Source organism: Loxodonta africana, chromosome 15 (genome assembly GCF_030014295.1).
Source record: "Loxodonta africana isolate mLoxAfr1 chromosome 15, mLoxAfr1.hap2, whole genome shotgun sequence".
NCBI classification, from domain to species: Eukaryota; Metazoa; Chordata; class Mammalia; order Proboscidea; family Elephantidae; genus Loxodonta; species Loxodonta africana.
In genome coordinates this window covers 55841629-55864904 of record NC_087356.1, presented here as the reverse complement: position 1 = coordinate 55864904, position 23276 = coordinate 55841629, and the positions used below count along the sequence as shown (strand labels likewise).

The window sequence follows — 23276 nt, the reverse complement described above, 5'->3', positions numbered from 1 at the left end:
CATTTGGCTCTATGGACTTCTTAGGAAAGAGAACTGACTTGAGGTTTTCATCCTCTATGGCTGAGTGAATACCTGTAGATCAGGGTTGAGAGCTATGAGCAACAATTCCAATCTATGGTCCCAGAAAGATCTGGCCTGCAAAGATCTCTGAATCTGGGGACGTGGGAGGAGGATAAAAATGGCCCTCATAAGTGTTTGGCTTCCTGGGTTCCTCAAATAGGCACTAAATGGGTGGGGCTGAGTCCTCCCTGCTCCTGAGGCTGGCCTAATAGAGGAGACCAGGGAGCAAAGAGCCCTCTCCAATTACATGAGCAGAAAACTACAGCCTGCTTTCCATAGCACCAGCTGTCAATACTCTGCCTTCCAATCATCTGAAGGACTGATGCCATTCAGTATACTCCAAGAACAAGGCCTAAACTCCAGTGACCTTTAAGGAAAAATAAATTAAGGAAAGCGTCAAGAAATTTAACCCCCCCAGCCCCCCCAGCCCAGAGGAGAAGGTCAAGTCAGGGGCAAGACCAGATCAGTCAGAACAAATAAAATGTATGTACTTCATGAATAAAGCTGCAGTGCTGGAATAGGAAGACAAGACCCTGAATTTCTTATATAAATATATATTCCATATGTGTGTATATATTCTATCATATGCTGTATATCATGAATCCTTAAAAATGAATTGTCTACTCAAATTAAATTTGGAAGATTAAAGAAGATGGCATATTAACTCTTGAATGAGTGGCCTAAAGAACAAGTACAAGAAGTACTTTGCATCACAAAATAAAAACACAAAGAGAAATACATCATGAAAGAAAGGAAAAATTAGGAGATCTAACGCAATTAATAGATTCCACAAGGATTCTACAGAGAGAAGAGAAGCAATAATCAAATTAATAAAACTTCTTCCCTAACATGAAGATTTGAATCTGTAGATGAGAAGTCCCTGAGCTCCAAGCTAAAAATTTGATGACAAAAAATACATAACTAAGGGTAACAAGAAAATCTTCATGCGTCACGCAAAAGGAAAAAGTTATTTACAAAGGAAAAGAAAAATTGGCGTTTGACCATTTGCAAGAAATCGTTATACATAAGCCAGGGAGCTTATCTGATCAAAATATGCAAAAAAAAAAAATTCAACCTAATAACAAATGAACCACACCAGACACTTTTAAGGTGGAATATGATAAAAAGGAGAGAAAACGATAGCAACCTCTAAGCAAAAAAAAAAAAAAAAAAAAAGCAATGATACATGTAATTAAATCAGAGTGAATGACAAAAAATCCGTATCAAATGGTGATCAGCAAATAAACAAGGGGTGGAGGTGGGGTGGGATGGAGACAAATACAGAATTTCAAAAGTCTCATCTAGGGGAAAGAGGATGGAGAGAAAGAGAAAGTAAGACTAATCTTTATTTGATGAGGAACTGAGGTAGAGGGAAAAGAGAGAGCCATGGCAGAAAAAGGCACCACCCTTAGGTGGAAGAAATTCTTTTATTTTCAAATAATAATAGAGAAAATATACAACTGAATAAAAAAGCACGGACAGGGAAGCTAACTGTTAATTCAGGAAAGTAACAATACAGCAGAACTTCCAAAATTAAATATATGGGAATATTTGCTTGTTCTAATTGTGATCTTCCTTGGCTAGGTACTTGATGTTCTTAAAAAAAAGAAAAGTGACTGTATTACTTTTATAAATATAGTTTAAGATGTTTCAGAAAGTCTCATTTACTCTGTTTTAAAGCACAAATGACTGAGGAAGTTTACTATTTCAGTTGAATGCAAAGGTTAAGGAAAATGGTTTTTTTAATGTTTAAACAAGTTAATAACCAGGAACTTTTATATCATTTTATATAGTTTCTGACTCTAAGGGCATTCTTGAACATCAAAACACTCAGACAGACATGCCAAAGAATTTAATTACTGAAATACCTAAAAAGTCTTGCACTAGCATGCCTCATATTTAAGACAGATTTATGTCACAGATTATAAAGACAACTGAATGGCTAGGCTCCAATATTACATAAAATTTTCTGAGATTATGGGATGTTGACATCAGACTCTGTTGATTAAAATTAAATTAACTACGTGGGGTAAAAGTTATATCTAATATTGAAAGGCTATATTCAGAGCTAAGCGATACCCCAGATCATATCTTCAAGGTTACACAGCAGTATAAATATCATTTTTAGCATAATACACATTTTTGGGGGGGAGGCATCTTACCTAATAGATTATTAAGCGTGAGACGCCTTTGATAAACCATGCAGTATAAAATGGGCCTTGGCGTGATGCTGCTCTATATTCCAACAGTTAATTATTAATGCTATGACTCTATCCTTCCAGACTGATAAAACTCCTTGTACAGAATCCCAAAACCAAGGATTTCTGCAAAAGACAAAAGGACCGTCATGGTATTAAACGCAGTGACTAGTGAAATAGCAGCTTTGTGGGCTTCCAGGGATTAAAGTCATCCTAGTTGTCAAAGAAAAGCAGGTATCCAGCAGAAATACAATATCATAGTTCAGACCCTTGCTACCTACCTGGACTATTGTGGTATCTTAAACTCATAGTACCATTTCAAATAAGGCAGAGAATTAATAAAGCAACCAACTAATCAATCAAGTGTATGAGCTATTATTAGTACTATAATGCTACAAATAGCCCTGGTGGCACAGTGGTTAAGTGCTCTGCTGCTAACCGAAAGATCAAAAGTACAAACCCACCAGCCACTCCAAGAGAGAAAGATGTGGCAGTCTGCTTCCATAAAGATTACAGTCTTGGAAACCCTAAGAGGCAAGGTACTATAGAGTTGCGATGAGTCTATTCGACAGTACACAATAACAACACCACAATGCTATAAAACAATTTAAAAAAAAACCATTTAAAAAATTAAAACGTGCTCATCAAATCACCCAGTTTAACTGGACTCAGAAGTTTCTCACTTAAAATCAGTTATATTATAATGGAGATAAAAGTGAAGATCTGATTGAGAAATGTGGGTACCTGCTGTGAGTACCTGATTTTAAAATGACACAAATCTAAATACGTGGCTCAATTATATACTATATTATCTGTGACTATTTCAAACTATATGTCGTATTTGCCAGGCTGATTATTTGCCAGTACTGCCATATTACAGAAGACTAAACAAGATTATAGGATAATCATTTCTACCCTCAAAGGCCAAAGAATTAGAACTTTTCATGACTGTGGGTTAGTGATGACTTCTGGAAGTCCAATGTCACATCTTTAAAAAGCCATATTATGGTGTGTATTACTTTAGTTTCATGTTGACTGCATCATCTACACGCCACTGGCGCTCAGAAACTACTCAAAGGAGGAACTTTGGAACTGAGATATCAGCTGTAACCTCTTGGAAACTATTACAACACCCATTCCTGATAAAAACTCTCAGCCAAATAGAGCTAGAAGTGAAATTCCTCAACATAATAAAGAGCATTTATACAAAACCAACAAACAACATCATCCTAAATGGAGAGAGACTGAAATCATTCCCCTTGAGAATGGGTGCCAGACAAGGATGAGTTTTATCACCACTCTTATTCAACACTGTGCTGGAGGTCCTAACCAGAGCACCTAGGCTAGAAAAAGAAATAAAGGACATCCAGATTGGTAAGGAAGAGATACAACTATCCCTATTTACAGATATGATCTTACATACAGAAAACCTCAAAGAATCCGCAAGAAAGCTACTGGAACTAATAGAAGATTTCAGCAAAGTATCAGAATAAAGTTAACATACAATAATCAGTTGGATTCCTCTACAACAACAACAAAAAGAACTTCGGAAAGGAAATCACCAAATCAATACCATTTACAATAGCTCCCAAGAAAATAAAGTACTTAGGAATAAATCTAACCAGGGACACAAAAAAACTATACAAAGAAAACTACAAAACTATTAGAAGAAACCAAAAGAGACATACCTAAGTGGGAAAACAGATCATGCTCATGGATAGGAAGACTCAACATCGTGAGAATGTCAATTCTAATCAAAGGCATCTACAGATACAACGTAATCCCGATCCAAATTCCAACAGCATTCTTTAACAAGACATAAAAACAAATCACCAACTTTATATGGAAAGGGAAGAGGCCCCGTACAAGTAAAGTATTATTGTAGAAGAAGAACAAAGCAGAAGACCTCACTCTACCTGATTTCAGAACCTATTATACCGCCACAGTAGTCAAAACAGCCTGGTACTGGTACAACAACAGACACATAGACCAATGGAACAGAATTGAGAACCCAGACATAAGTTCATCCATCTATGAGCAGCTGATATTAGACAAAGGGACAAATGCCCATTAAATGGGGAAATGACGGTCTCTTTAACAGTTGGTGCTGGCACAACTGAATGTTCATCTATAAAAAAAAAAAAAAAGGAAACAAGATCCATACACAAAAGCTAACTCAAAATGGATCAAAGACCCAAATATAAAACCTAAACATTTTTGTATGAGAAATTAACTTGACCTGTAAACTTTCACCTACAGCACAATAAAGAAAAAAAAAAAAGGCGGGGGGGGGGGATGCAAATTAAAACAGTATTTTTTTTACTTATCAAATTGGAAAAGATTAAAAGATGTGATAATTACTTGGTGTTGGCAAGGATATGTGGACCCAGGTATTTTCATATACTGTGCAGAGGAGTTTAAAATGCTGAACTTTCCCAGAAGGCAATCAGCTAGTCTACCTCCAGGAATCTGACTTTCAGATATACTCAAAGACACAAAGCTTTATGTACTAAAATATTCATTGTAATACTGTTAGTAGTAACAACAACAACAACAAAAAATAGAACCAGCCATTCATAGCTGGTTAAATAAGCTATGCTGCTTTGATATAATGGAAAATATGCAGCTGTTAGAAAGAATGAGGAAGAACTGTTTACACTGATACTATTCTGTACTGATATCTTGGCGATATTTTTGCATACACAGTATGATCTCATTGGTGTAAATAAAAAAAATTGGTAATATTGTCAAAGAGGTAGATGACTTAAGCTGAAACTATCGGTTAACTTCCTTGTAAAAGCTTGAGTGGGGGGGGCTTCAAACGATAAAGATCATGGAGGAAAAAATAGTGGCAATGCTAGGGGCCCTGATACACAGCATAAAGAGAATATAAACCATAATTAACAAAGCACAGAAACTGGATAACTGAGAGCTTGTAAAAATTAAACACTTAAAATCATCAAAGGACTTCACCAAAAGAGTAAAAAGATAATGTACGGACTGGGAAAAAAAATTTTGGCTACAACAGATCCAACAACGGTCTAATCTCTAAAATTTATAAAATACTTCTACGCCTCAATAACAAAACGACAAATAATCCAGTTAAAAAATGGTCAAAGGATACAAACACACACCACTACGTAAGACATTCAGGCGGCCAGCAGACACATGAGAGTGTGCTCTTCTCCATCATTAGCCATTAAAGAAACGCAAATCAAAACTACAGCGAGGTACCATCTAACCCCCACAATACTGGCACTAATTTAAAAAAACACAGAATAACAAATGTTGGAGAGATTGGGGTGAGACTGAAACTCTTATGCACTGCTGGTGAGAATGTAGAATAGCACAACCACTTTAGAAAACGATATGGCGCTTCCTAAAAAAGCCTAGAAATAGAAACACCATATGATCCAGCAATCTCACTCCTAGGAATATACCCAAGAGAAATAAGAGCTGTTACACGAACAGACATACGCACACTCACATTCACTGCAGCACTATTCACAAGACCAAAAAGGCGGAAACAACCTAAATGCCCACCAAAAGATGAATGGATAAACAAATTATGATGCATAAACACAATGGAATACTATGCAATGATAAAGAACAATGGCGAATCTGCGAAACATCTTACAACATGGATGAACCTGGAAGACATTATGATGAGTAAAATGTCAGTCACAAAAGGACAAATATTGTGGGAGACCACTCTTACATGAACTTAAGAAAAGGTTTACACACAGAAAAAAACACTGATGATCCTCAGAGTGAGGAGGGAGGGGGTAAGAATTCACTAACTAGACAGTACACAAGGAAAAGACAACACACAATATAGGGAAAGTGAGCACAACTGGACCAAAGCAAAAGCACAGAAGTTTCCCAGACGCATCCAAACCCTTTGAGGGACTCAGTAGCTGGGGCTGGGAGCTGGGGACCACAGTCTCAGGGGACACTTTTAAGTCAACTGAAGTAACATAGTTTCATAAAGAAAATGTTCTACATCTGTCTTTGGTGAATAGCATCTGGGATCTTAAAAGCTTGCACTTGGCCAGATACAACTCTTGGTCCCATGCGGTCTGGAGCAAAGGCAAACAAAGAAAACCAAAGACACAAGGAAAATACTAGCCCAAAGGACTAAACAACCATAATGAACCAGAGATTCCACCAGCTTGGACCCAGAAGAACTAGATGGTGCCTGACTACCACCACCGACCGCTCTGACAGGTCTCACAAGACAGTCCTAGACAGAATGGAAGAAAAAGGCAGAACCGAAGTCAAATTCACAAAAAAGACCAGACTTACTGGTCTGACAGAGTCTGGAGGAACCCACGAGACTACAGCCCCCAGACACTCTGCTAACTCAGAACTGAAACCACAAAGAATAGACAGGCCTATGAAATAAAAACAACACATATGAGGAACAGGCTTCTTTAGTTCAATCAAATATACAAGACCATATGGTCAACCCCTGTCCAAAAGCAAGACGAGAAGGCAGGAAGGGACAGGAAATAGACAAATGGACACTGGGAACCAGGGGTGGAAAAACGGAGCATGCTGTCACATTGTGGGGATTGCAACCAGTATCACAAAACAATATGGGTATACATTTTTTAATGAGAAGTTAACTTGAAATGTAAACTTTCACCTAAACCACAATAAAAGTTTTGAAAATAAATGAAATAACCAATAAAAAATTATTACATAGCAGAGAAATGCATTTAGTAGCAGATATATCAAAAATGTTTAATAAAACTAAAATCTTCCACTTTCAAAGTAAGTTAAACCTGGGTTCAAATTTTTGCTCTATGATGTGACAGTTAACTCATGTACTGTATATATTTGGCTCAGTATACAGTATATAGTAAATTTCAAATAAAGTTTTTTTTTTTCTTGGAAGAATTAAATAAAACGTCATTTTCCCTTTCTGCTTCATATTCCCCCTTCTCACTTGTACAAGGACTCTTCTAATGGTCTCTAAAAAACCAGTTGCTGCCTAGTTGACTCCAGTTCCTGGCAACTGGACATATCGAGAGCAGAACTGTGCTCCATAAGGTTTTCTTCTTCTTCTTCTTCTTTTTATTGTGCTTTAGACGAAGGTTTACAGAGCAAATTAGCTTCTCATTAAACAATACACATATCGTTTTGTGACACTCGTTGTCAACCTCATGATGTGTCAACACTCTCCCCTTCACAACTCTGAGTTCCCATTACCAGCTTTCCTATCTCCTCCTGCCTTCTTGTTCTTGACCCTGGGTTGGAGTACCCATTTAGTCTTGTTTTATGGGCCTGTTTAATCTTTGGCTGAAGGGTGAACCTCAGAAATGACTTCAGTACTGAGTTAAAAGGGTGTCCACAAGGTTTTCAATGGCCCATTTTTTAGAAGTAATCTCCAGGACTTTCTTCCCAGGTGCCTTTGGGTGGACTCAAACTTCGAACATTTCAGTAAGCAGCCTGGTATGTTAAATGATCTCTAAGAACTACTCCATTTAAGGACTCTAAGTATCTCTGAATATTCTAGTCTAAAAACCATTTTATCACAGTGATACCATAGGTAACACAGATTATTAACCTCGGTCTATGAATGTGAATCACAAAATGAGAGATGTGTGAGTCAGCGGTAGACAAGCTTGAATTCCTGCCATGAAGGAAACTGAGCAACTTCCTACAGTCCTAGAATACAAGAAGTATGCTTTCCTCCAATCAAGTGCAAAAATAAGGGCTAGTCCAAGAGCTCCTGGACGCACATTAGTGCCCCTCTGAGAACACTTCCTCCTACAGCAGAAGGCAGCTGGAAGCACCGGGAACACAGACAGTTTAGGTGTGGTATGGCCTTATTCTCTTAGCCGCGTTGCCTCAAGTGATGCAATGCCATTCTTTTAAGGCGGAATTTAAAACCTAGGGTAGAAGCTATTCAGGGATAAAGAATAGGGTATAATCTTTGCCCTCATCTCATTAAGAGTGTGTGTGTGTGTGTGAGTGAGTCAGTGTGTGTGTGTGTGTGTGTGTGTGTGTGAGACGGGAAATTACCTAGCATGTAACCTATACTAGCAGTTTGGTTCCATGTGTATAAGGACACATTTTTAAGGGAACCTTTTTTTAGTACTTTTCTGTACAATTTATTTTTATTATTAAATCGGCTTTACAAAAACAACTCTCCTGCTCAACAATGCGTCTACTATTTGGCGCTCCTGAGTTATAGCTCATCTACTGCCGTCCAACCCTTCCCCTACAACACCCACACACACACTTTTTGTGGTAGGCATTTCAGCTGGAACGCCGTGGTGATGTGAGAACACTCTGCTGCCACGTTTTCTCATGCCTTACTGCTGAATGGTGAGAAACACTACATAAAATGTCCCCTTACTTGATCTCTGTGCTGGATTTGTAAATAAAATGAGATCAAATCCCAAAGACATAGTTGGTTTGGGAGAGCCATGGTGATTTTCAGACAGGAAATACAATTGTAAACAGAGGGCAAATGTCCTATGGTGTGATGGTAGCCACTAGTTCAGCTTCTCACAAGGGAAATGCTACCACACACTCCTGAGGAAAAGCTCCATCTTACACAGATTTGCTTTTATGTTTAACTGTCAAGAAGAAATCCCAGAGAGACTCCTGCTGCCTAATAAGTCACATCCAGCGCTTCAGTACCAAATCTACTGTAACAAAAAACAGAGAATCCAATATACCCCAAAGAGACAAATACCCCAGAATAACCTACACGACTTTAATACGAGGTCAAACAGATTTAATACAAGCAAAGCAAAACAAATGATTTCTTTTCACTAACTGTTAGTAACACACATTGACCATATCAGAAAGTAAGGGATATATGTAACATATTCCTTATGGGAAAGAAGTGGCTTTCTCAAGGAAGGCTAAATACAATGATGGGTAGGAAAAGGAAGTTAAGATAAAAGGAATTTCATATGCTAATAGTCCACTTTCATACTCTGAGCATTAAATTATTTTTAATTTAAAAAATACTTCTTACTCATTTTGACTACTGATTAACAAATGAAGCATGGTTTATCAAGAGTTCCTAATTTTCAATCCCTTCTTTTATGTCTTTGGAAGTTTTAATTTGCTAACCTTGTATAATCAGTAAACAACTGGCGCTGTTCTCACAAGCTAGGTAAGACCTCTTTCTTCATCAATGCCACTGAATTTTGTGCATTTCTGAATGAACTATGAAGTTACAATTAGAGATTCAAAAACCAATAAAGGGAGATGAGATATAAAGTCAGGGAAAAGCAGTAAGTCTCAAAGCCATGAAGTGACCAATTTGGACTTAATCAAAATTTTTCATACAAATGAATATGGCAAGAAAAAAATAAATAAGCAGCTATCCAGCACACATTCTAGGAAAAAGAGGAAGAAAAACCTAGTAGGAGGTACAAATTCCAAACAGATACAGGAAAGGTAGTAGCTCTGTATGAGTCCCTACCTGAAATTCCTGAAATTCTACTATAAAACCCGTTTAACACCTTTTCTTCCTGGTGTTCTAACTAGTCATTTAAAATGCATGTTACAAGCTCAGGACAAGTTGTAGAATGAATTGTACTATAAGGTAATAAAATACAACTTTAAACCTGTTCCCTTCAGCTCCAAAACTTCCCCTTGAGAAAACAAAGTCTTACGGAAAAAAGAATGAAAGACAGAAAATGGGGGTGGGGAGGGAAGGGGCGGAGGCGGACAGAGGGACAAAGGGTGACAGCAAGAGAACTGTGAATTCAATAATTACCTGAAGTCCTCTTCCCTTTCTCCCTCTTCACTGTCAGTCACCTGGGCTACCACTTCAGAATCCAACCAAAAGACACTATCATCTCCTGAAGCGCTACTTTCACTTTCAGTCTCCATCTTGTATCCAAAAAATTTAAACCTCAAGGCATGAAACAAAGAACACCAATGTTCAGATGGTTCAGCTCTAGTTACGGACACTCAGGTGTGTGGCTGAAACACATTGTGGGGCAGTCTATTTGACATGCTGGCTTAATTACAGCCGGGGCAGACAGGAAATCACATACAGCACACTCATTGCGTCTGACGGCAGCACCTGTGACACCACTGACCCCTCCCATTGCCCTTAGGCCCTATGACCCAGATAACCAAAAGTCCAAAGAAAGGTGACTTTTCAGCAATTACTTATTACTTATTTATCTCAAAGTTCCCAGTTAATAAGTTGAAAATAGGTATTGAAAAAGCTAGCTTTTCTTATTTATATCCTTTTGTTCTCTTAGACTGATGGAAGGTCAACAGAAAACTCAAAAGGATAACAGTATACAAAAAAGTCTTCCAGCAAACACAACAAGAGGCACAGCTAAGGAGGATCACAATTAATAGACAAGATAAACATGGACCTGCCCAACTGCCAACCTTCTACTATTATACACATCTCTCCTTCCACTCAGTAATAAGTGTCGTTCACACCTTTGCAGAGGTATTGAGTGGGATTAGAAGACAGGCTTCTCTATGGTCCTTTAAAAACAAAAAGTGTTACAAGTTAAAAGACACTGACAAATTACATCAAATAAAAGGAGGCAAAATTTATACACCTGCTTAAACTGCAGATTACACGATGGCAATAAAATCATCAACTAGGAAAGGAGTGAAAACTACCCCATAAATGACAATGTCAACAACAAAGTGCTACTCAGAGAACAAGCCATGTTGCTACCAACACTGACATGACGTATATTCATGGTTATTCGCCTTTTGCTGCAGAAGAACAAACAGCTGAGCCTTAATTTTCCACTAAATATGACTAGACATTATCCACTGGGATACCCTTGAACTTTCATAGTTAAAAATGAGATGAACCCATTAGCTGACTCTGCTTATACAACATTTTTTTCCTTTCTACAACCTACAATTTGTATAATGTGTTACAGTTTTCATACTGCTGCTTCAAAATTCTGTACAGTTTTAATCTACTGACTAAGCTACCGATTGTAATCAGAAGAGCCCTGGTGGCGTAGTGGTTAAGCGCTCAGCTGCTAACCGAAATATCAGCTGTTCGAGCCCATCAGCCCCTCCTGTGGGAGAAATATGTGGCCGTCTATTTCCATAAGGAGTAAAGCCTTGGAAACTCTATGGGGCATATCTACTGTGTCCTATAGGGTCCCTATGAGTCAGAATCGACTTAACGACACTGGTTTGTTTTTTTTTTTGTTGTTTAGGACTATAACCACTGTATGTATTCTTCCTTCTTGTTGTTAGTTGCGGAGCCTGACTCATGCAGACACCCTGTGTGCAGTGTAGAATCATGCTCCATAGGGTTTTCAAGTCTGTCATTTTGGAAGCAATTTGCTAGGCCTTACTTTGGAGGCACCTCTGGGTGGGCTAAATCATCAACCTTTCGCTGAGTAGTCCAGTACTTAACCATTTATGCTACCCAGGGGCTCCCTGTATTCCTGTTAGAAACTAAGCTTTGTTGACAAGGCTAAACACAGACTTAGCCAACAAACTGCCTTTGACAGCAGTTCACTTGGGAAAATTCCTGAACATTTTACACAGGGATATCTCAGAACAGGGTCTAATAATTTCCACTCAAGACAAATGCATACCAAACTTGGCCTGAATAATTACTGAAAATAATAAAAAATCATTGAGGTATCTCCATCCTATAACTCCTCTAACTTTTCGAAAGATTCTTAAGAGAAACTAAGCTTAATCACTCCCTCACTCCTTCCATTAAAATAAATTCTGATGGATCTAAGATTTAAACATAAAAATACAGCCATAAGGGAAAATCATGAGAAATCTTCAGTATCATCTCACAGTGGGAAAGTCTCTTCTAAGTATAATTTTTAAAAGCCCTGAAACCATAAAAGATTGATGTACTTCCCTATACAAAAACTGTAAAATCTTCCATAACAACAACAAAAAAAGCCAAAAGGCAAATAAATTGGGAAAAAAATTGGAACATATCACAAATGGTTAATATCATTAACATATAAAGAGTTCCTATAAATCTCTAAGAGCCAAAAATCCAAAAGCTAAGTAGGTAAAAAGCACACATGGAATGATCATATAAAACACAAAAGACCCTTAAAACGTATCAAAATGTACTTAACTTTACTCATAACCAAAAAAAAAAAAAAAAAAAACCCATTGCCATGGAGTCAATTCTGATTCACAGTGACCCTGTAAAAAATGCAAAAAACTACAATTAAGATGCCTTTTCTCACCTATAAGATAAGCAAAGATTTAAAAAGGTTTTAACAAACTGTTCTGACAAAGACATGGGAAAACAAACACACAGTGCGCATGGGAATAGAAATTGGTACAACCTCTGTGAAGGGCAATTTGGCAAAATCTACCAAAACCCAAAAAACACATCTTTTTAGCCCAATAATTACCCTTCTAGAAAAGTATTCTACTTTCTCATATAGAAATAAGAGATGAACAAAGATACTCATGGTAGTAGTACACCTGATAACACCAAAGTATTGGAAACAGCCTAACTTGCTGATTAACAGAAAACTGGATAATTAAATCACGGTATATCAAAAGAACAAAATGCTATACGGGTGAATAAATGAGAAACACAAAGCAGTTGCATTGGCCATGATATGAAACAAACTCTAAAACATAATGTTAAGGCAAAGAAGAAAGAACGGTGTAGAATAGTATACACGCTATGCACCCAGACATACTTTAAAAGAAGTAGTAGTATTCACACACAGTATCTATGGACGGTTACCACTAGTAACAATAGTTGTCCCCAAGGGGAAAAACTAGACTGCTGGAGAACAGAGATGACTTGCATATTCAAGTTCACTACTGGGAAAGAGTGGGTAGAAGACTAACTACATAGCACAATAGCAGCAAAGCACGAGCAGAACCAAGGGCTCAACACTCTCACTTCACTGTTCCTTTTATCACAATGACAGGCCTGTTAATATCAGAACTGTTCAATACAGCGCATGGTTCCCAGCCAAGAGATCAATAAATATCTCCTGACCTGGGCACCAAGCTTTCTCCACAGAATGTTTCACAGCTGGGACTATAAATACGTTGCTGCTGTTGTTATCGTGTGCCATTAAGTTGATTCAACTCATACGACCCTATGTGACAGAGTAGAATCGCCCCATAAAGTTTCCTACACTGTAATCTTTATGGGAACAGATCTCCGAGTCTTTTCTTCCACAGAGCTGCTGGCAGGTTTGAACTGCTGACCTTTCAGTTTGCAGCCAAACACTTAACAGTATGCCACCAGGACATACTAGACTCTTCAGAAAATCATGTATTCTAAATGTGAATATGTGTCTGTGTGTATAATATATGTGTGTATCAAATAACTGTATTAGAAAAAAAAATAAGAATCCTAAAACACTTCCAATGATTGAAGATCTTCCTCCTTACGTAAAAATAGCAATCTATACTGTATAAATCTCCATTATTAACTACCTTTATACTAAGTGTGCATTCATTCTACAATTTAGATTACACTGTTTTTATAACAATCATCTTTGTAGGTATTTCCTGTATTGAACTAATTATATTGAAAAGAACAACTATGTTGTTATTATAGAATAGTCACGTATTCTGTATCATCATACTCAGATATCTGCTTCAATTCAAAAATAAGAGATAAGGGTAAACAATTATTATGTGTACGATGGCAAATTTATTTCATTAAAATATCAAAAGTAAAGAATCCACTTAAGAAAGTGGGGCCAAAACAGCAGAACAGTCAGAAGCTTTGTGTAGTCCCTCTCACAACAAAGACCTGACAAAACAAGGGAATCGGATATATATGACAACCCAGGAATCCTCAGCATCAAAGACAAAGCTGAAGAGTCAGACTGAGTAACAGGTGGAAGAAGAGGCAACTCAAGAACAGTGGAAACGGGGAATTACAGATGGCCAGATCACCAGAGTCCTGCTACCTGAAGCTGCTCAGCACGGACACACTGAGACAAGCACACGTATCCCAGGCCGAAACCCACACCCATAGCAGTTAAGCAGGGGTGACTCTGCACCTACCTCCAGCATCAAACAGGAGTGACACCACCCTGAGAATGTTAAGTGCACACTCTCAACCCACCATGTGTATACCAGAGCCCCTCACCAGAGCTGTACCTGCTGAGGTGGACTTCCAGTCCCTCATCCATCTCCCTCCCCGCTCTGACACCAGTCCAGTGGCAGCCCAATGTAGGTTGTATCTTGAGTCAATGCCTTTTGAGATAGAAAAGAGATTAAACACGTAAGTCAGCTAGCAGAGATGGGGAGCGACACAGACCAAGCCACATCAAGATCGCCTAGGAGCAGAAGCTCCTAAGAAGACAAGGACTTACCTTGTCTGCAATCTATTGCTTTATCTACTGGTATCCTTACCTGGACAGGGCCTTAGACTGAGAAATGGTGGGACCTTACTCTATTAAGAAGTGGGTTTGGAACTGGAGTAATTTCAGCAGCCTGCTACTTATCTCCTTCTGCCTGCACTCTTGGTGTCACCCAGAGAGGGGAGCAAGAAACACGTGGGTGTCAAAGAAAACTGGTTGCTTAGAGAACATTCAATTACTTATAAAATTAAAGTCATCTTCTGAAATTCCAAACATCTTCTCCTCAAATAATAGAAGCTGCATCTACATTTCTAAAAATGGATTTGAGGCATGTTACTCTGATTTAAAGTAGGTCTACTTCTACTTCTGGTATCAGTAATTCTCTGACCTGTTCATTTAAATTTACTTCTGAAAACAGAGGTATGTTTCCTATTACCCTTTTATACAGAAATTTGTTCTGGTAAATTTTATGAATTGCAAAAATAAAATGAATCTTTTGAAGAGTAAATACAATAAGTAAAAAAATTAATAAAAGTAAAAGAAGTTAATACAGGTAGCTCTTTTAAAAGATACATGGATTTATACTAAATTTCAATGACACATAAATTCAGAATTGAGTATCTGCCTATTCCTTCAGAATTTGCTGGAACCAGACATCAATTATTATTACCTATGGTGCTTTTCATTTCATGTTCTCAGACGGCACAATGAATGCAAACCACATTTTATGATGTCTCAAACAGTACTTGCAAAACAATAAGGCTGTTTTTAAGTGTCAGTTACGAATCTTCAAATTTTATCACTGTTCCCTTGTGCCCGGTAAACTTTGTACTTAGGGGCATATAATCCTTTAAGTTACTGCTTCACCGCTGCATATAGTATTCAAGTGACAATATACAAAGCAAACGACAGCAACAGTTCTACTCCTGAGCATCCAGGGTTTCCAATTTAGAAATAAGACTGTATTTTTAATTTAACAAATTAATTTGGGGTCAAATTTTAAGTCAAATCCCCTCTGTGCCACTTACTGCCTGGGCGATTTACTTAATGGCCCTGAAGGTCAATCTCCTTATCTGTACAGAATAATCGTGTCCAGTCATGCTGTTATTAAGTTGATTACATGAGACGGTGTACACAAAGCACCTACATAACACAACACGTATATATTACCAGTGCTCAAAAAATGAAAAGAATAACAAAGGAAAGGTGCTTCACAAAGCTATGTTTTGAATGTACTAAAAGGGAATCAAACTCTCATATTTATCAGATTTACTGGTTTTTTTTTCATGATATATGCTAGATGTATGACGTGATCCTTCATAACAACTATCATACCATAAACACAGTATTGTATGTATTCAAATGCTGTTTAATTTAAATATTTTTATTATGGAAACTTTAAAATGTATTATAAGTATAGTGAATAGAATACTTATGTTTAAAGCATATACCAGATATATCATTTCATCCTTAAAGAATTCAGTAGACGGCGAACAATCTAACAGGACTCTTTTTTAAACATAACTAAGGTATCATCGGAAACCCTGATGGTGTAGTGATTAAGTGCTATGGCTGCTAACCAAGAGATTGGCAGTTCGCATCCTCTAGGCGCTCCTTGGAAACTCCATAGTGCAGTTCTACTCTGTTCTATAGGGTTGCTATGCGTCGGAATCGGCTCGACGTCAGTGGGTCTGGTTTTGGTTTTAAGATCATTATGCTATCTAAATAAAGTAAGTAATAATTCTTTAGCATCACAAATATCCAGTCAGTGTAGAAAGTTTTTTAACGGTATCTTTTTTTTGTTTGTTTAGCAGTTGCTGTTTGAGGAGCTGTTTGAGAAACCACCAAATTGTTTACCACAATGGCCATACCATTTTATATTTCCACCAGTTATGCACAAGGGCTCCAATTTCTCCACATCTTCACCAACACTCTTCTTTTTTTTTAATAATAGCAATCCTAGTGTGACTGAGTGGACTCTCATCGTGATCTGATCTGCATTTTCCTAATAATTAATGGTGAAGACCATCATTTCCTGTGCTTATTAGCCATCTGTTATCTTTTGTGGAAAAACGTCTATTCAAGTCCTTTGCTCATTTTTTACTTGGGTTGTTTGGTTGTGTTGTTGTTGTTGAGCTGTAGTTCTTTAATATCATTCAGGATATTAACTCCTTATCAGGTTTATGACCTGCAAATGTTCTCTCGTTTGAGTTGTCTTTTCACTCTCTTCATACTGTCTGTGATGGTTAACGTTATGTGTTAACTTGGCTAGGCTATGATTCTCACTGGTTTAACAGACATTATGTAATCACCTCCCATTCTGTGATCTAATGTCAGAAGCCAATCAGTTGGAAGAAGAGTGCAGGGTGTGTCCTGCATTCCGTATGTAAACGGATGTTCCGGCAAAGCTCTGTCTCTGTCTGTCTCTTTCTCTCTCTCTCAACCCTGCAATCTTCTCAATGTGTGACATCTAGTTCTTGGAACGTAAGCCAGCAGAGGACTCCAGCCTGTCACCTGACCTGCAGATTTTGGATTCACCAACCCCTGCAAACTCATGAGCCAGCAGAGGCCTCCAGCCTATTGCCTGACCTGCAGGTTTGGGGTTTGTCACCCCCTGCAACCATGTGAGCCAGCAGAGGTTGCCAGTCTGCCATCTGACCCATGGATTTTGGATTTGCCAGCCCTCACAACTGCGTGAGCCACTTCCTTACAACAGCATGAGCCATTTCCTTGAAATAATTTCTCTTTTCCTTCTCTAGAGAACCCAGATTAAGACGGTGTCTTCTGATGCACAAGAGTTTTTAAATTTATGAAGTCCAATTTATCTAATTCTTCTTTTGTTGCCCATGCTTTTGGTGTCATATTTAAGAAACCACTGCCAAATCCCAGATCACAAAGATTTCCCCCTATGTTCTCTTCTAAGAGTTTTATAGTTTTAGCTCTTCAATTTAGGTCACTGATCCACTTTGATTTCCTTTTTGTATATGGTGTAAAGCAAGAGTCTAACTTCATTCTTTTGCATGTGGATATCCAGTTTTCCCAGAATCACTTAATGAAAAGACTGTCCTTTCCCCCACTGGTCTTGAAACTCTTGTCAAAAATCATTTCACCATGTATGTGAGGATTTATTTCTGTGCTCTGTATTCTATTCCAGTAGTATATATGCCTATCTTATGGCATTACCACACTGTTATTTCTGTAGCTTTGTAGTAAGTTTTGAGATTGGGAAGTGTGAGTCCCCCAACTTTGTTCTATCTCACTATTGTTTTGGCTACTCAGGGTCCCTTGAAATTCCATATAAACTTTAGATTTAGTTTTTCTATTTCTACAAAAACACTGTTGGAATTTTGATAGGGATTACTCAAAGCAATCTATGGAATCTGTAGATTGCTTTGAGTAATGCTGTCATATTGACAATATTAGATCTTCCAATTCAAACACAAGATGTTTTTCCATGTATTTAGGTCTTCTTTAATTTTTTCAGCAATGCTTGTAGTTTTCAGTGTACAAGTCTTCTGCACAGGTATTAATTCTTAAAAGATATACTGAATGTTTGAGCTTGAAATTTTCTACCTTATCTATAAGTCTTCTAAAACAAATATTAATCAAATGAACACTAAAATGGTGAATTACAGAAAATACAAAGAATAAAAGTGATCAGAGGACCACATATACTCTATTCTTACAATACTTATCAGGTATAAATTGGGCAGCTATTTCAGGTAGAGCACATTAAGAGGTTTCAAATGTTGATTTCTAGACTAAATGGGACCTTGCACCCTTTTCTGCCCATCTATGATATTTCTGCATCTTCCTATACCATCTGCTAAGGAGAAATGCAACACCTGTACACATCTGAATAATCTATGACTAATGCTAAGACTCTACCCAACATATCTGCCACTCTCATTAGTTGCTACCATTTTATAAGCATAACACCGAAGTTATGTTAGCAATGGGATATCTTTAAAGTAGAGGATATAAACATTATACTCACTCCTATTTGGGTTGGAAGGAGGAAAAAAATGACATCCTCGAATAAACTCATCAGTTACATGAAAATCAGTTGAAACTCAGGAACATCCCATCCTAATATACAAAGCTTAGTTCACCAACTCTTAAATGTTTGAAATTGAATCATTAGTAAGAACTGGGAGGTCAAAGGTTTAACTAATAAGTTCAACATCTGAGAACACATGGGTTCCTGATAAAATTAACACAGAAGGATAAGCATGAATAAACCTTCATGAGCTTGCAAACCCAACACACTATTACCAAGGAATATTTCTAGCCAACTGACTGGAAGGAATCCATATTTACGCCTATGCCCAAGACGGGTGATCCAACCGAATTTGGAAATTATCAAATAATATCATTAATATCACACACAAGTAAAATTTTGGTGAAGATTATTCAAAACCAGCTGCAGTAGTATATTGATAGGGCATGCCAAAAATTCAAGCCGATTCAGAAGAGAACGTGAAACGAGGGATATCACTGCTGATGTCAGATGGATCCTAGCTGAATGCAGAGAATACCAGAAGAATCTTTACCTGTGTTTTATTGACTATGCTCATGCATTCAACTGTGTGGGTCATAACAAATTATGGATAACATTGTGAAGAATGGGAATTCCAGAACACTTAATTGTGCTCATTAGGAACCTGTACACAGATCAAGAGGCAGTCTTTGAGGGCAGAGCCAAGATGGCGGAACAGACAGACGCTTCTGGTGAACTCTCTTACAACAAAAGCTCCAAAAAATAAGTCAAACGAGTATATTTATGACAAGCTAGGAGCCCTGAGCATCAAAGGCAGGCTTAGAAAACAAACTGAGGGGCAGGGGGAGGAAAAGACAGTTCAGAAGCGGAGAGGAGTTACCGAAACAGAATCGCAGGGAGCCCTCAGGCACCACTCCCAGGAGTGGCTGTGACGGGCTAGTACTAGCATTCGACCACAATTTCCTCAGGGAGAACCAGCCAGCCACACAGCCTACTCACACCTCCAGAACCAGAGAAGAACGGTGCTCTCAGCAAAAGCTAAGTACTTCCGTATATTTTACTGTGCCACCTAACTACCAACAAGCAAGCTGGCTACAGCAGCTGACTTCCCTGGGCCTAAGATAGGCTCTGTTAAGCACGTAGAGCCATCCTCCTGGCCTTGGAGAAGGCAAAAATTTGCAATTATGGGAAAATATAATTTGCAAACTCCACTAACCGGGGGAGCGGAGGACAGAAGCAACTCCTGTCCAGGCATAAATGGTCTGTGGACTTTGAGTACCTTTCCCCTCTGCTTGGACCTGTGTGGGCCTATTTCAGGGAAGCAAGCCCTTGTTGGCAGACTCCAGCCGTTTCAGTTATGCAGTGGAGAGGTGGGTGTTTGATGCTTAACATTGCTTTGCCTATTAAACAGGGTCCTCAGCTACCCATATCAGGGGCCTAAGGACTGGTGGCTCCACTCAGGTCACCCAGCCACCCACGACAGGAGTCCAAGGATAACTGGTACCTCCCAGTCCTTACAACCAAAAACACTGTGTGCCCATGGTCCGTCTGCAGAACGCACCCACCTATATGCTCTAGGGAACAAGGACACGCTTTCCTCAGAGACACACGGGGGGCGATTCTCAGCCCCCTGCCTTGTTCACAGTGTAACCCCCTGCTGCAACCAGATATGAGTACCTACACCAATCACCCCTGCCCCTCTAAGACTGTAGGACAAAGCCTATATCACACAATTTATGATTAGCTACCGGGAAACATGAGCTGAAGTCTTACGAGAAAAGGGAATGGACTAATAGACTGATAAACCTGATAAAAGCTCTAGCCATCTGAGAATAGGACGTCAGAGCTCCAAAGTCAAAAATAATCCAGCGAACTAACTCAAGCAACCCATTTGGGCATGTCAAAACAAACAAAGACAAGAAGCTACAACACAGGAAGCAAACATAAAATAAACTAAATCAATAACTTATGAATGGCTCAGAGACAACAGTCAATATCAAGTCACATAAAGAAACAGACCATGATCACCTCAACAAAAATCAAAAGGATTTTCTAGATGAAAGTGCACTCTTGGAATTACCAGAGGCAAAATACAAAAGATTAATATATAGAACCCTTCAAGACATCAGAAAGGAAACGAGGCAATACGCAGAAGAAGCCGAAGAACACACAGATAAAGAAAATGAAGAAATTAAAAAGATTATTCAGAAACAAAATGAAAAATTTAATAAGCTGGAAAAATCCACAGACAGACAGCAATCAGAAATTCAGGAGATTAACAATAAAACTACAGAATTAGACAACTCAATAGAAAGTCAGAGGAGCAGACCTGAGCAAGTAGAAGGCAGAATTTCTGAACTTGAAGATAAATCATGTGGCACTAAAATATTTGAAGAAAATTCATATAAAAGAATTTAAAAAAATAAAGAATCTTAAGAATCATGTGGGACTCTATCAAGAGAAATAACCTACCAGTGATTGGAATACCAGAACAGGGAGGGATAACAGAAAATAGAGAAAATTGTTAAGGATTTGTTGGCAGAAAACTTCCCTGATATTGTGAAAGATATCTATCCAAGATGCTCATCGAACTCCACATAAGGTAGATTCTTTAAAACAGTCACGAAGACACATTATAATCAAACTTGCCAAAACCAAAGATAAACAGAGAATTTTAAGAGCAGCTAGTGGTAAATGAAAAATCACCTACAAAGGAGAGTCAATAAGAATAAGCTCGGACTACTCAGCAGAAACCATTCAGGCAAGAAGGCAATGGGATGACTTATATAAAAAACTGAAGGAGAAAAATCGCCACCCAAGAACCTTATATCCAGCAAAACTGTCTCTCAAATATGAAGGTTAAATTAGGATATTTCCAGATAAACAGAAGTTTAGGGAATTCATAAAAACAAAACAAAACTACAAGAAATACTAAAGGGAGCTCTCTAATTAGAAAATTAATACTATCAGTATCAACCCAACACTAGAACACTGGGCAGAGCGATCAGAAGTCAACCCAGAGAGGGAAATCACAAAAATAAATCAAGATTAAAAAAAGCTCAAAACAGGGAAACAGCAACATTATTATGTAAAAGAACACAACACTAAAACAATAAAGAGGGATTAAGAAAAGTAGTCATAGATCTTCCATATGGAGAGGAATACAAGGCGATAAAAAGAAATAAAAGTTACATTTAAATTTAGAAAAATAGGGGTAAATAATAAGGTAACCACAAAGGAAACAACCTATACTAAACATTAAAAGAAAATATAAGAAAAAAATAGAGACTCAGCAGGAACAAAACCAACAACAATGAACATGAGGAAAGGACAGTATATAATCGACTCAGCACATAAAATTAAGTGAGAAAAAGAAACTGTCAACAACACACGAAAAAAACATGAAAATGATAGCACTAAATTCATACCTATCCATAATTGTGCTAAATGTAAATGGACTAAATGTACCAACAAAGAGACAAAGGGGCAGAACGCATTAAAAAACCTGATCAATCTATATGCTGCCTAAAAGAGACACATCTTGGAGACAAAAACACACTAAAATTCAAAGGATGGAAAAAAAAAATACCAACCAAACAACAATCAAAAAAGAGCAGGAGTGGCAATATTAATTTCAGACAAAATAGACTTTAAAGTTAAATCCACCATGAAGGATAAGGAAGGACACTATATAATGATTAAAGGGGCAATAGACGAAGGAGATGGAACCATATTAAATATTTATGTACCCAATGACAGAGCTGCAAGATATATAAAACAAACTTCATCAGCACTGAAAAGCGAGACAGACAGCTCCACAAAAATAGCAGGAGACTTCAACACACAACTTTCAGTGAAGGACAGGACATCCAGAAAGAAGCCCAATAAAGACACGGAAGATCTAAACGCCACACCAACCACCTTGACCTCATAGACATATACAGAACACTCGACCCAACAGCAACCAAGTATACCTTCTTTCCTAGTGCACATGGAACATTCTCTAGAATAGACCACATATTAGGTCATAAAGCAAGCCTTAGCAGAATCCAAAATATTGAAATATTACAAAGCATCCTCTCTGACCATACGGCCATAAAAGTAGAAATCAATAACAGGAAAAGCAGGGAAAAGAAATCAAACACTTGGAAACTGAACAATACCCTGCACAAAAAAGACTGGATTATAGAAGACATTAAGGATAGAATAAAGAAATTCAGAGAATCCAATGAGAATGAAAACATTTCCTATCAGAACCTTTGGGACAGAGCAAAAGCGGTGCTCAGAGGCCAATTTATATCAATAAACGCACACATCCAAAAAGAAGGGCCAAAATCAAAGAATTATCCCTACAACTTGCACAGATAGAAAGAGAGGAACAAAAGAAACCCACAGGCACCAGAAGAAAACAAATAATAAAAATTAGAGCTGAACTAAATGAAATAGAAAACAGAAAAATAATTGAAAGAATTAACAAGACCAAAAGCTGGTTTTTTGAAAAAAATCAACAAAATTGATAAACCACTGGCCAAGCTGACAAAAGAAAAATGAGAGGGGCGATATTACAACAGACCCAACTAAAATTAAAAGAATCATACCAGATTACTACGAAAAACTGTACTCAAATTTGAAAACCTAGAAGAAATGGATGAATTCCTAGAAATACACTACCTACCTAAACTAACACAAACAGAGGTAAAGAACTAAATAGACCCATAACAAAAG

The 23276-nt window shown here is 37.9% G+C and overlaps 1 protein-coding gene across 3 annotated transcripts in view; it reads right to left on the bottom strand.

The window, feature by feature from the left end:
• ARHGAP32 (Rho GTPase activating protein 32) overlaps window positions 1-23276 on the bottom strand; it is a 416313-nt gene that overhangs the window by 275089 nt on the left and 117948 nt on the right. For 2 of the 3 annotated variants that reach the window (XM_064268864.1, XM_023557053.2), the window contains exon 1: window positions 10006-10639. The exons of the other annotated variant lie outside the window; for it this stretch is intronic. In XM_064268864.1, coding sequence (XP_064124934.1) covers window positions 10006-10121 — 116 coding nt within the window. In that variant the 5' untranslated portion in view covers window positions 10122-10639. Of the gene's footprint in view, window positions 1-10005; window positions 10640-23276 lie in introns of those variants that run through there. 3 annotated transcript variants of the gene reach the window in all.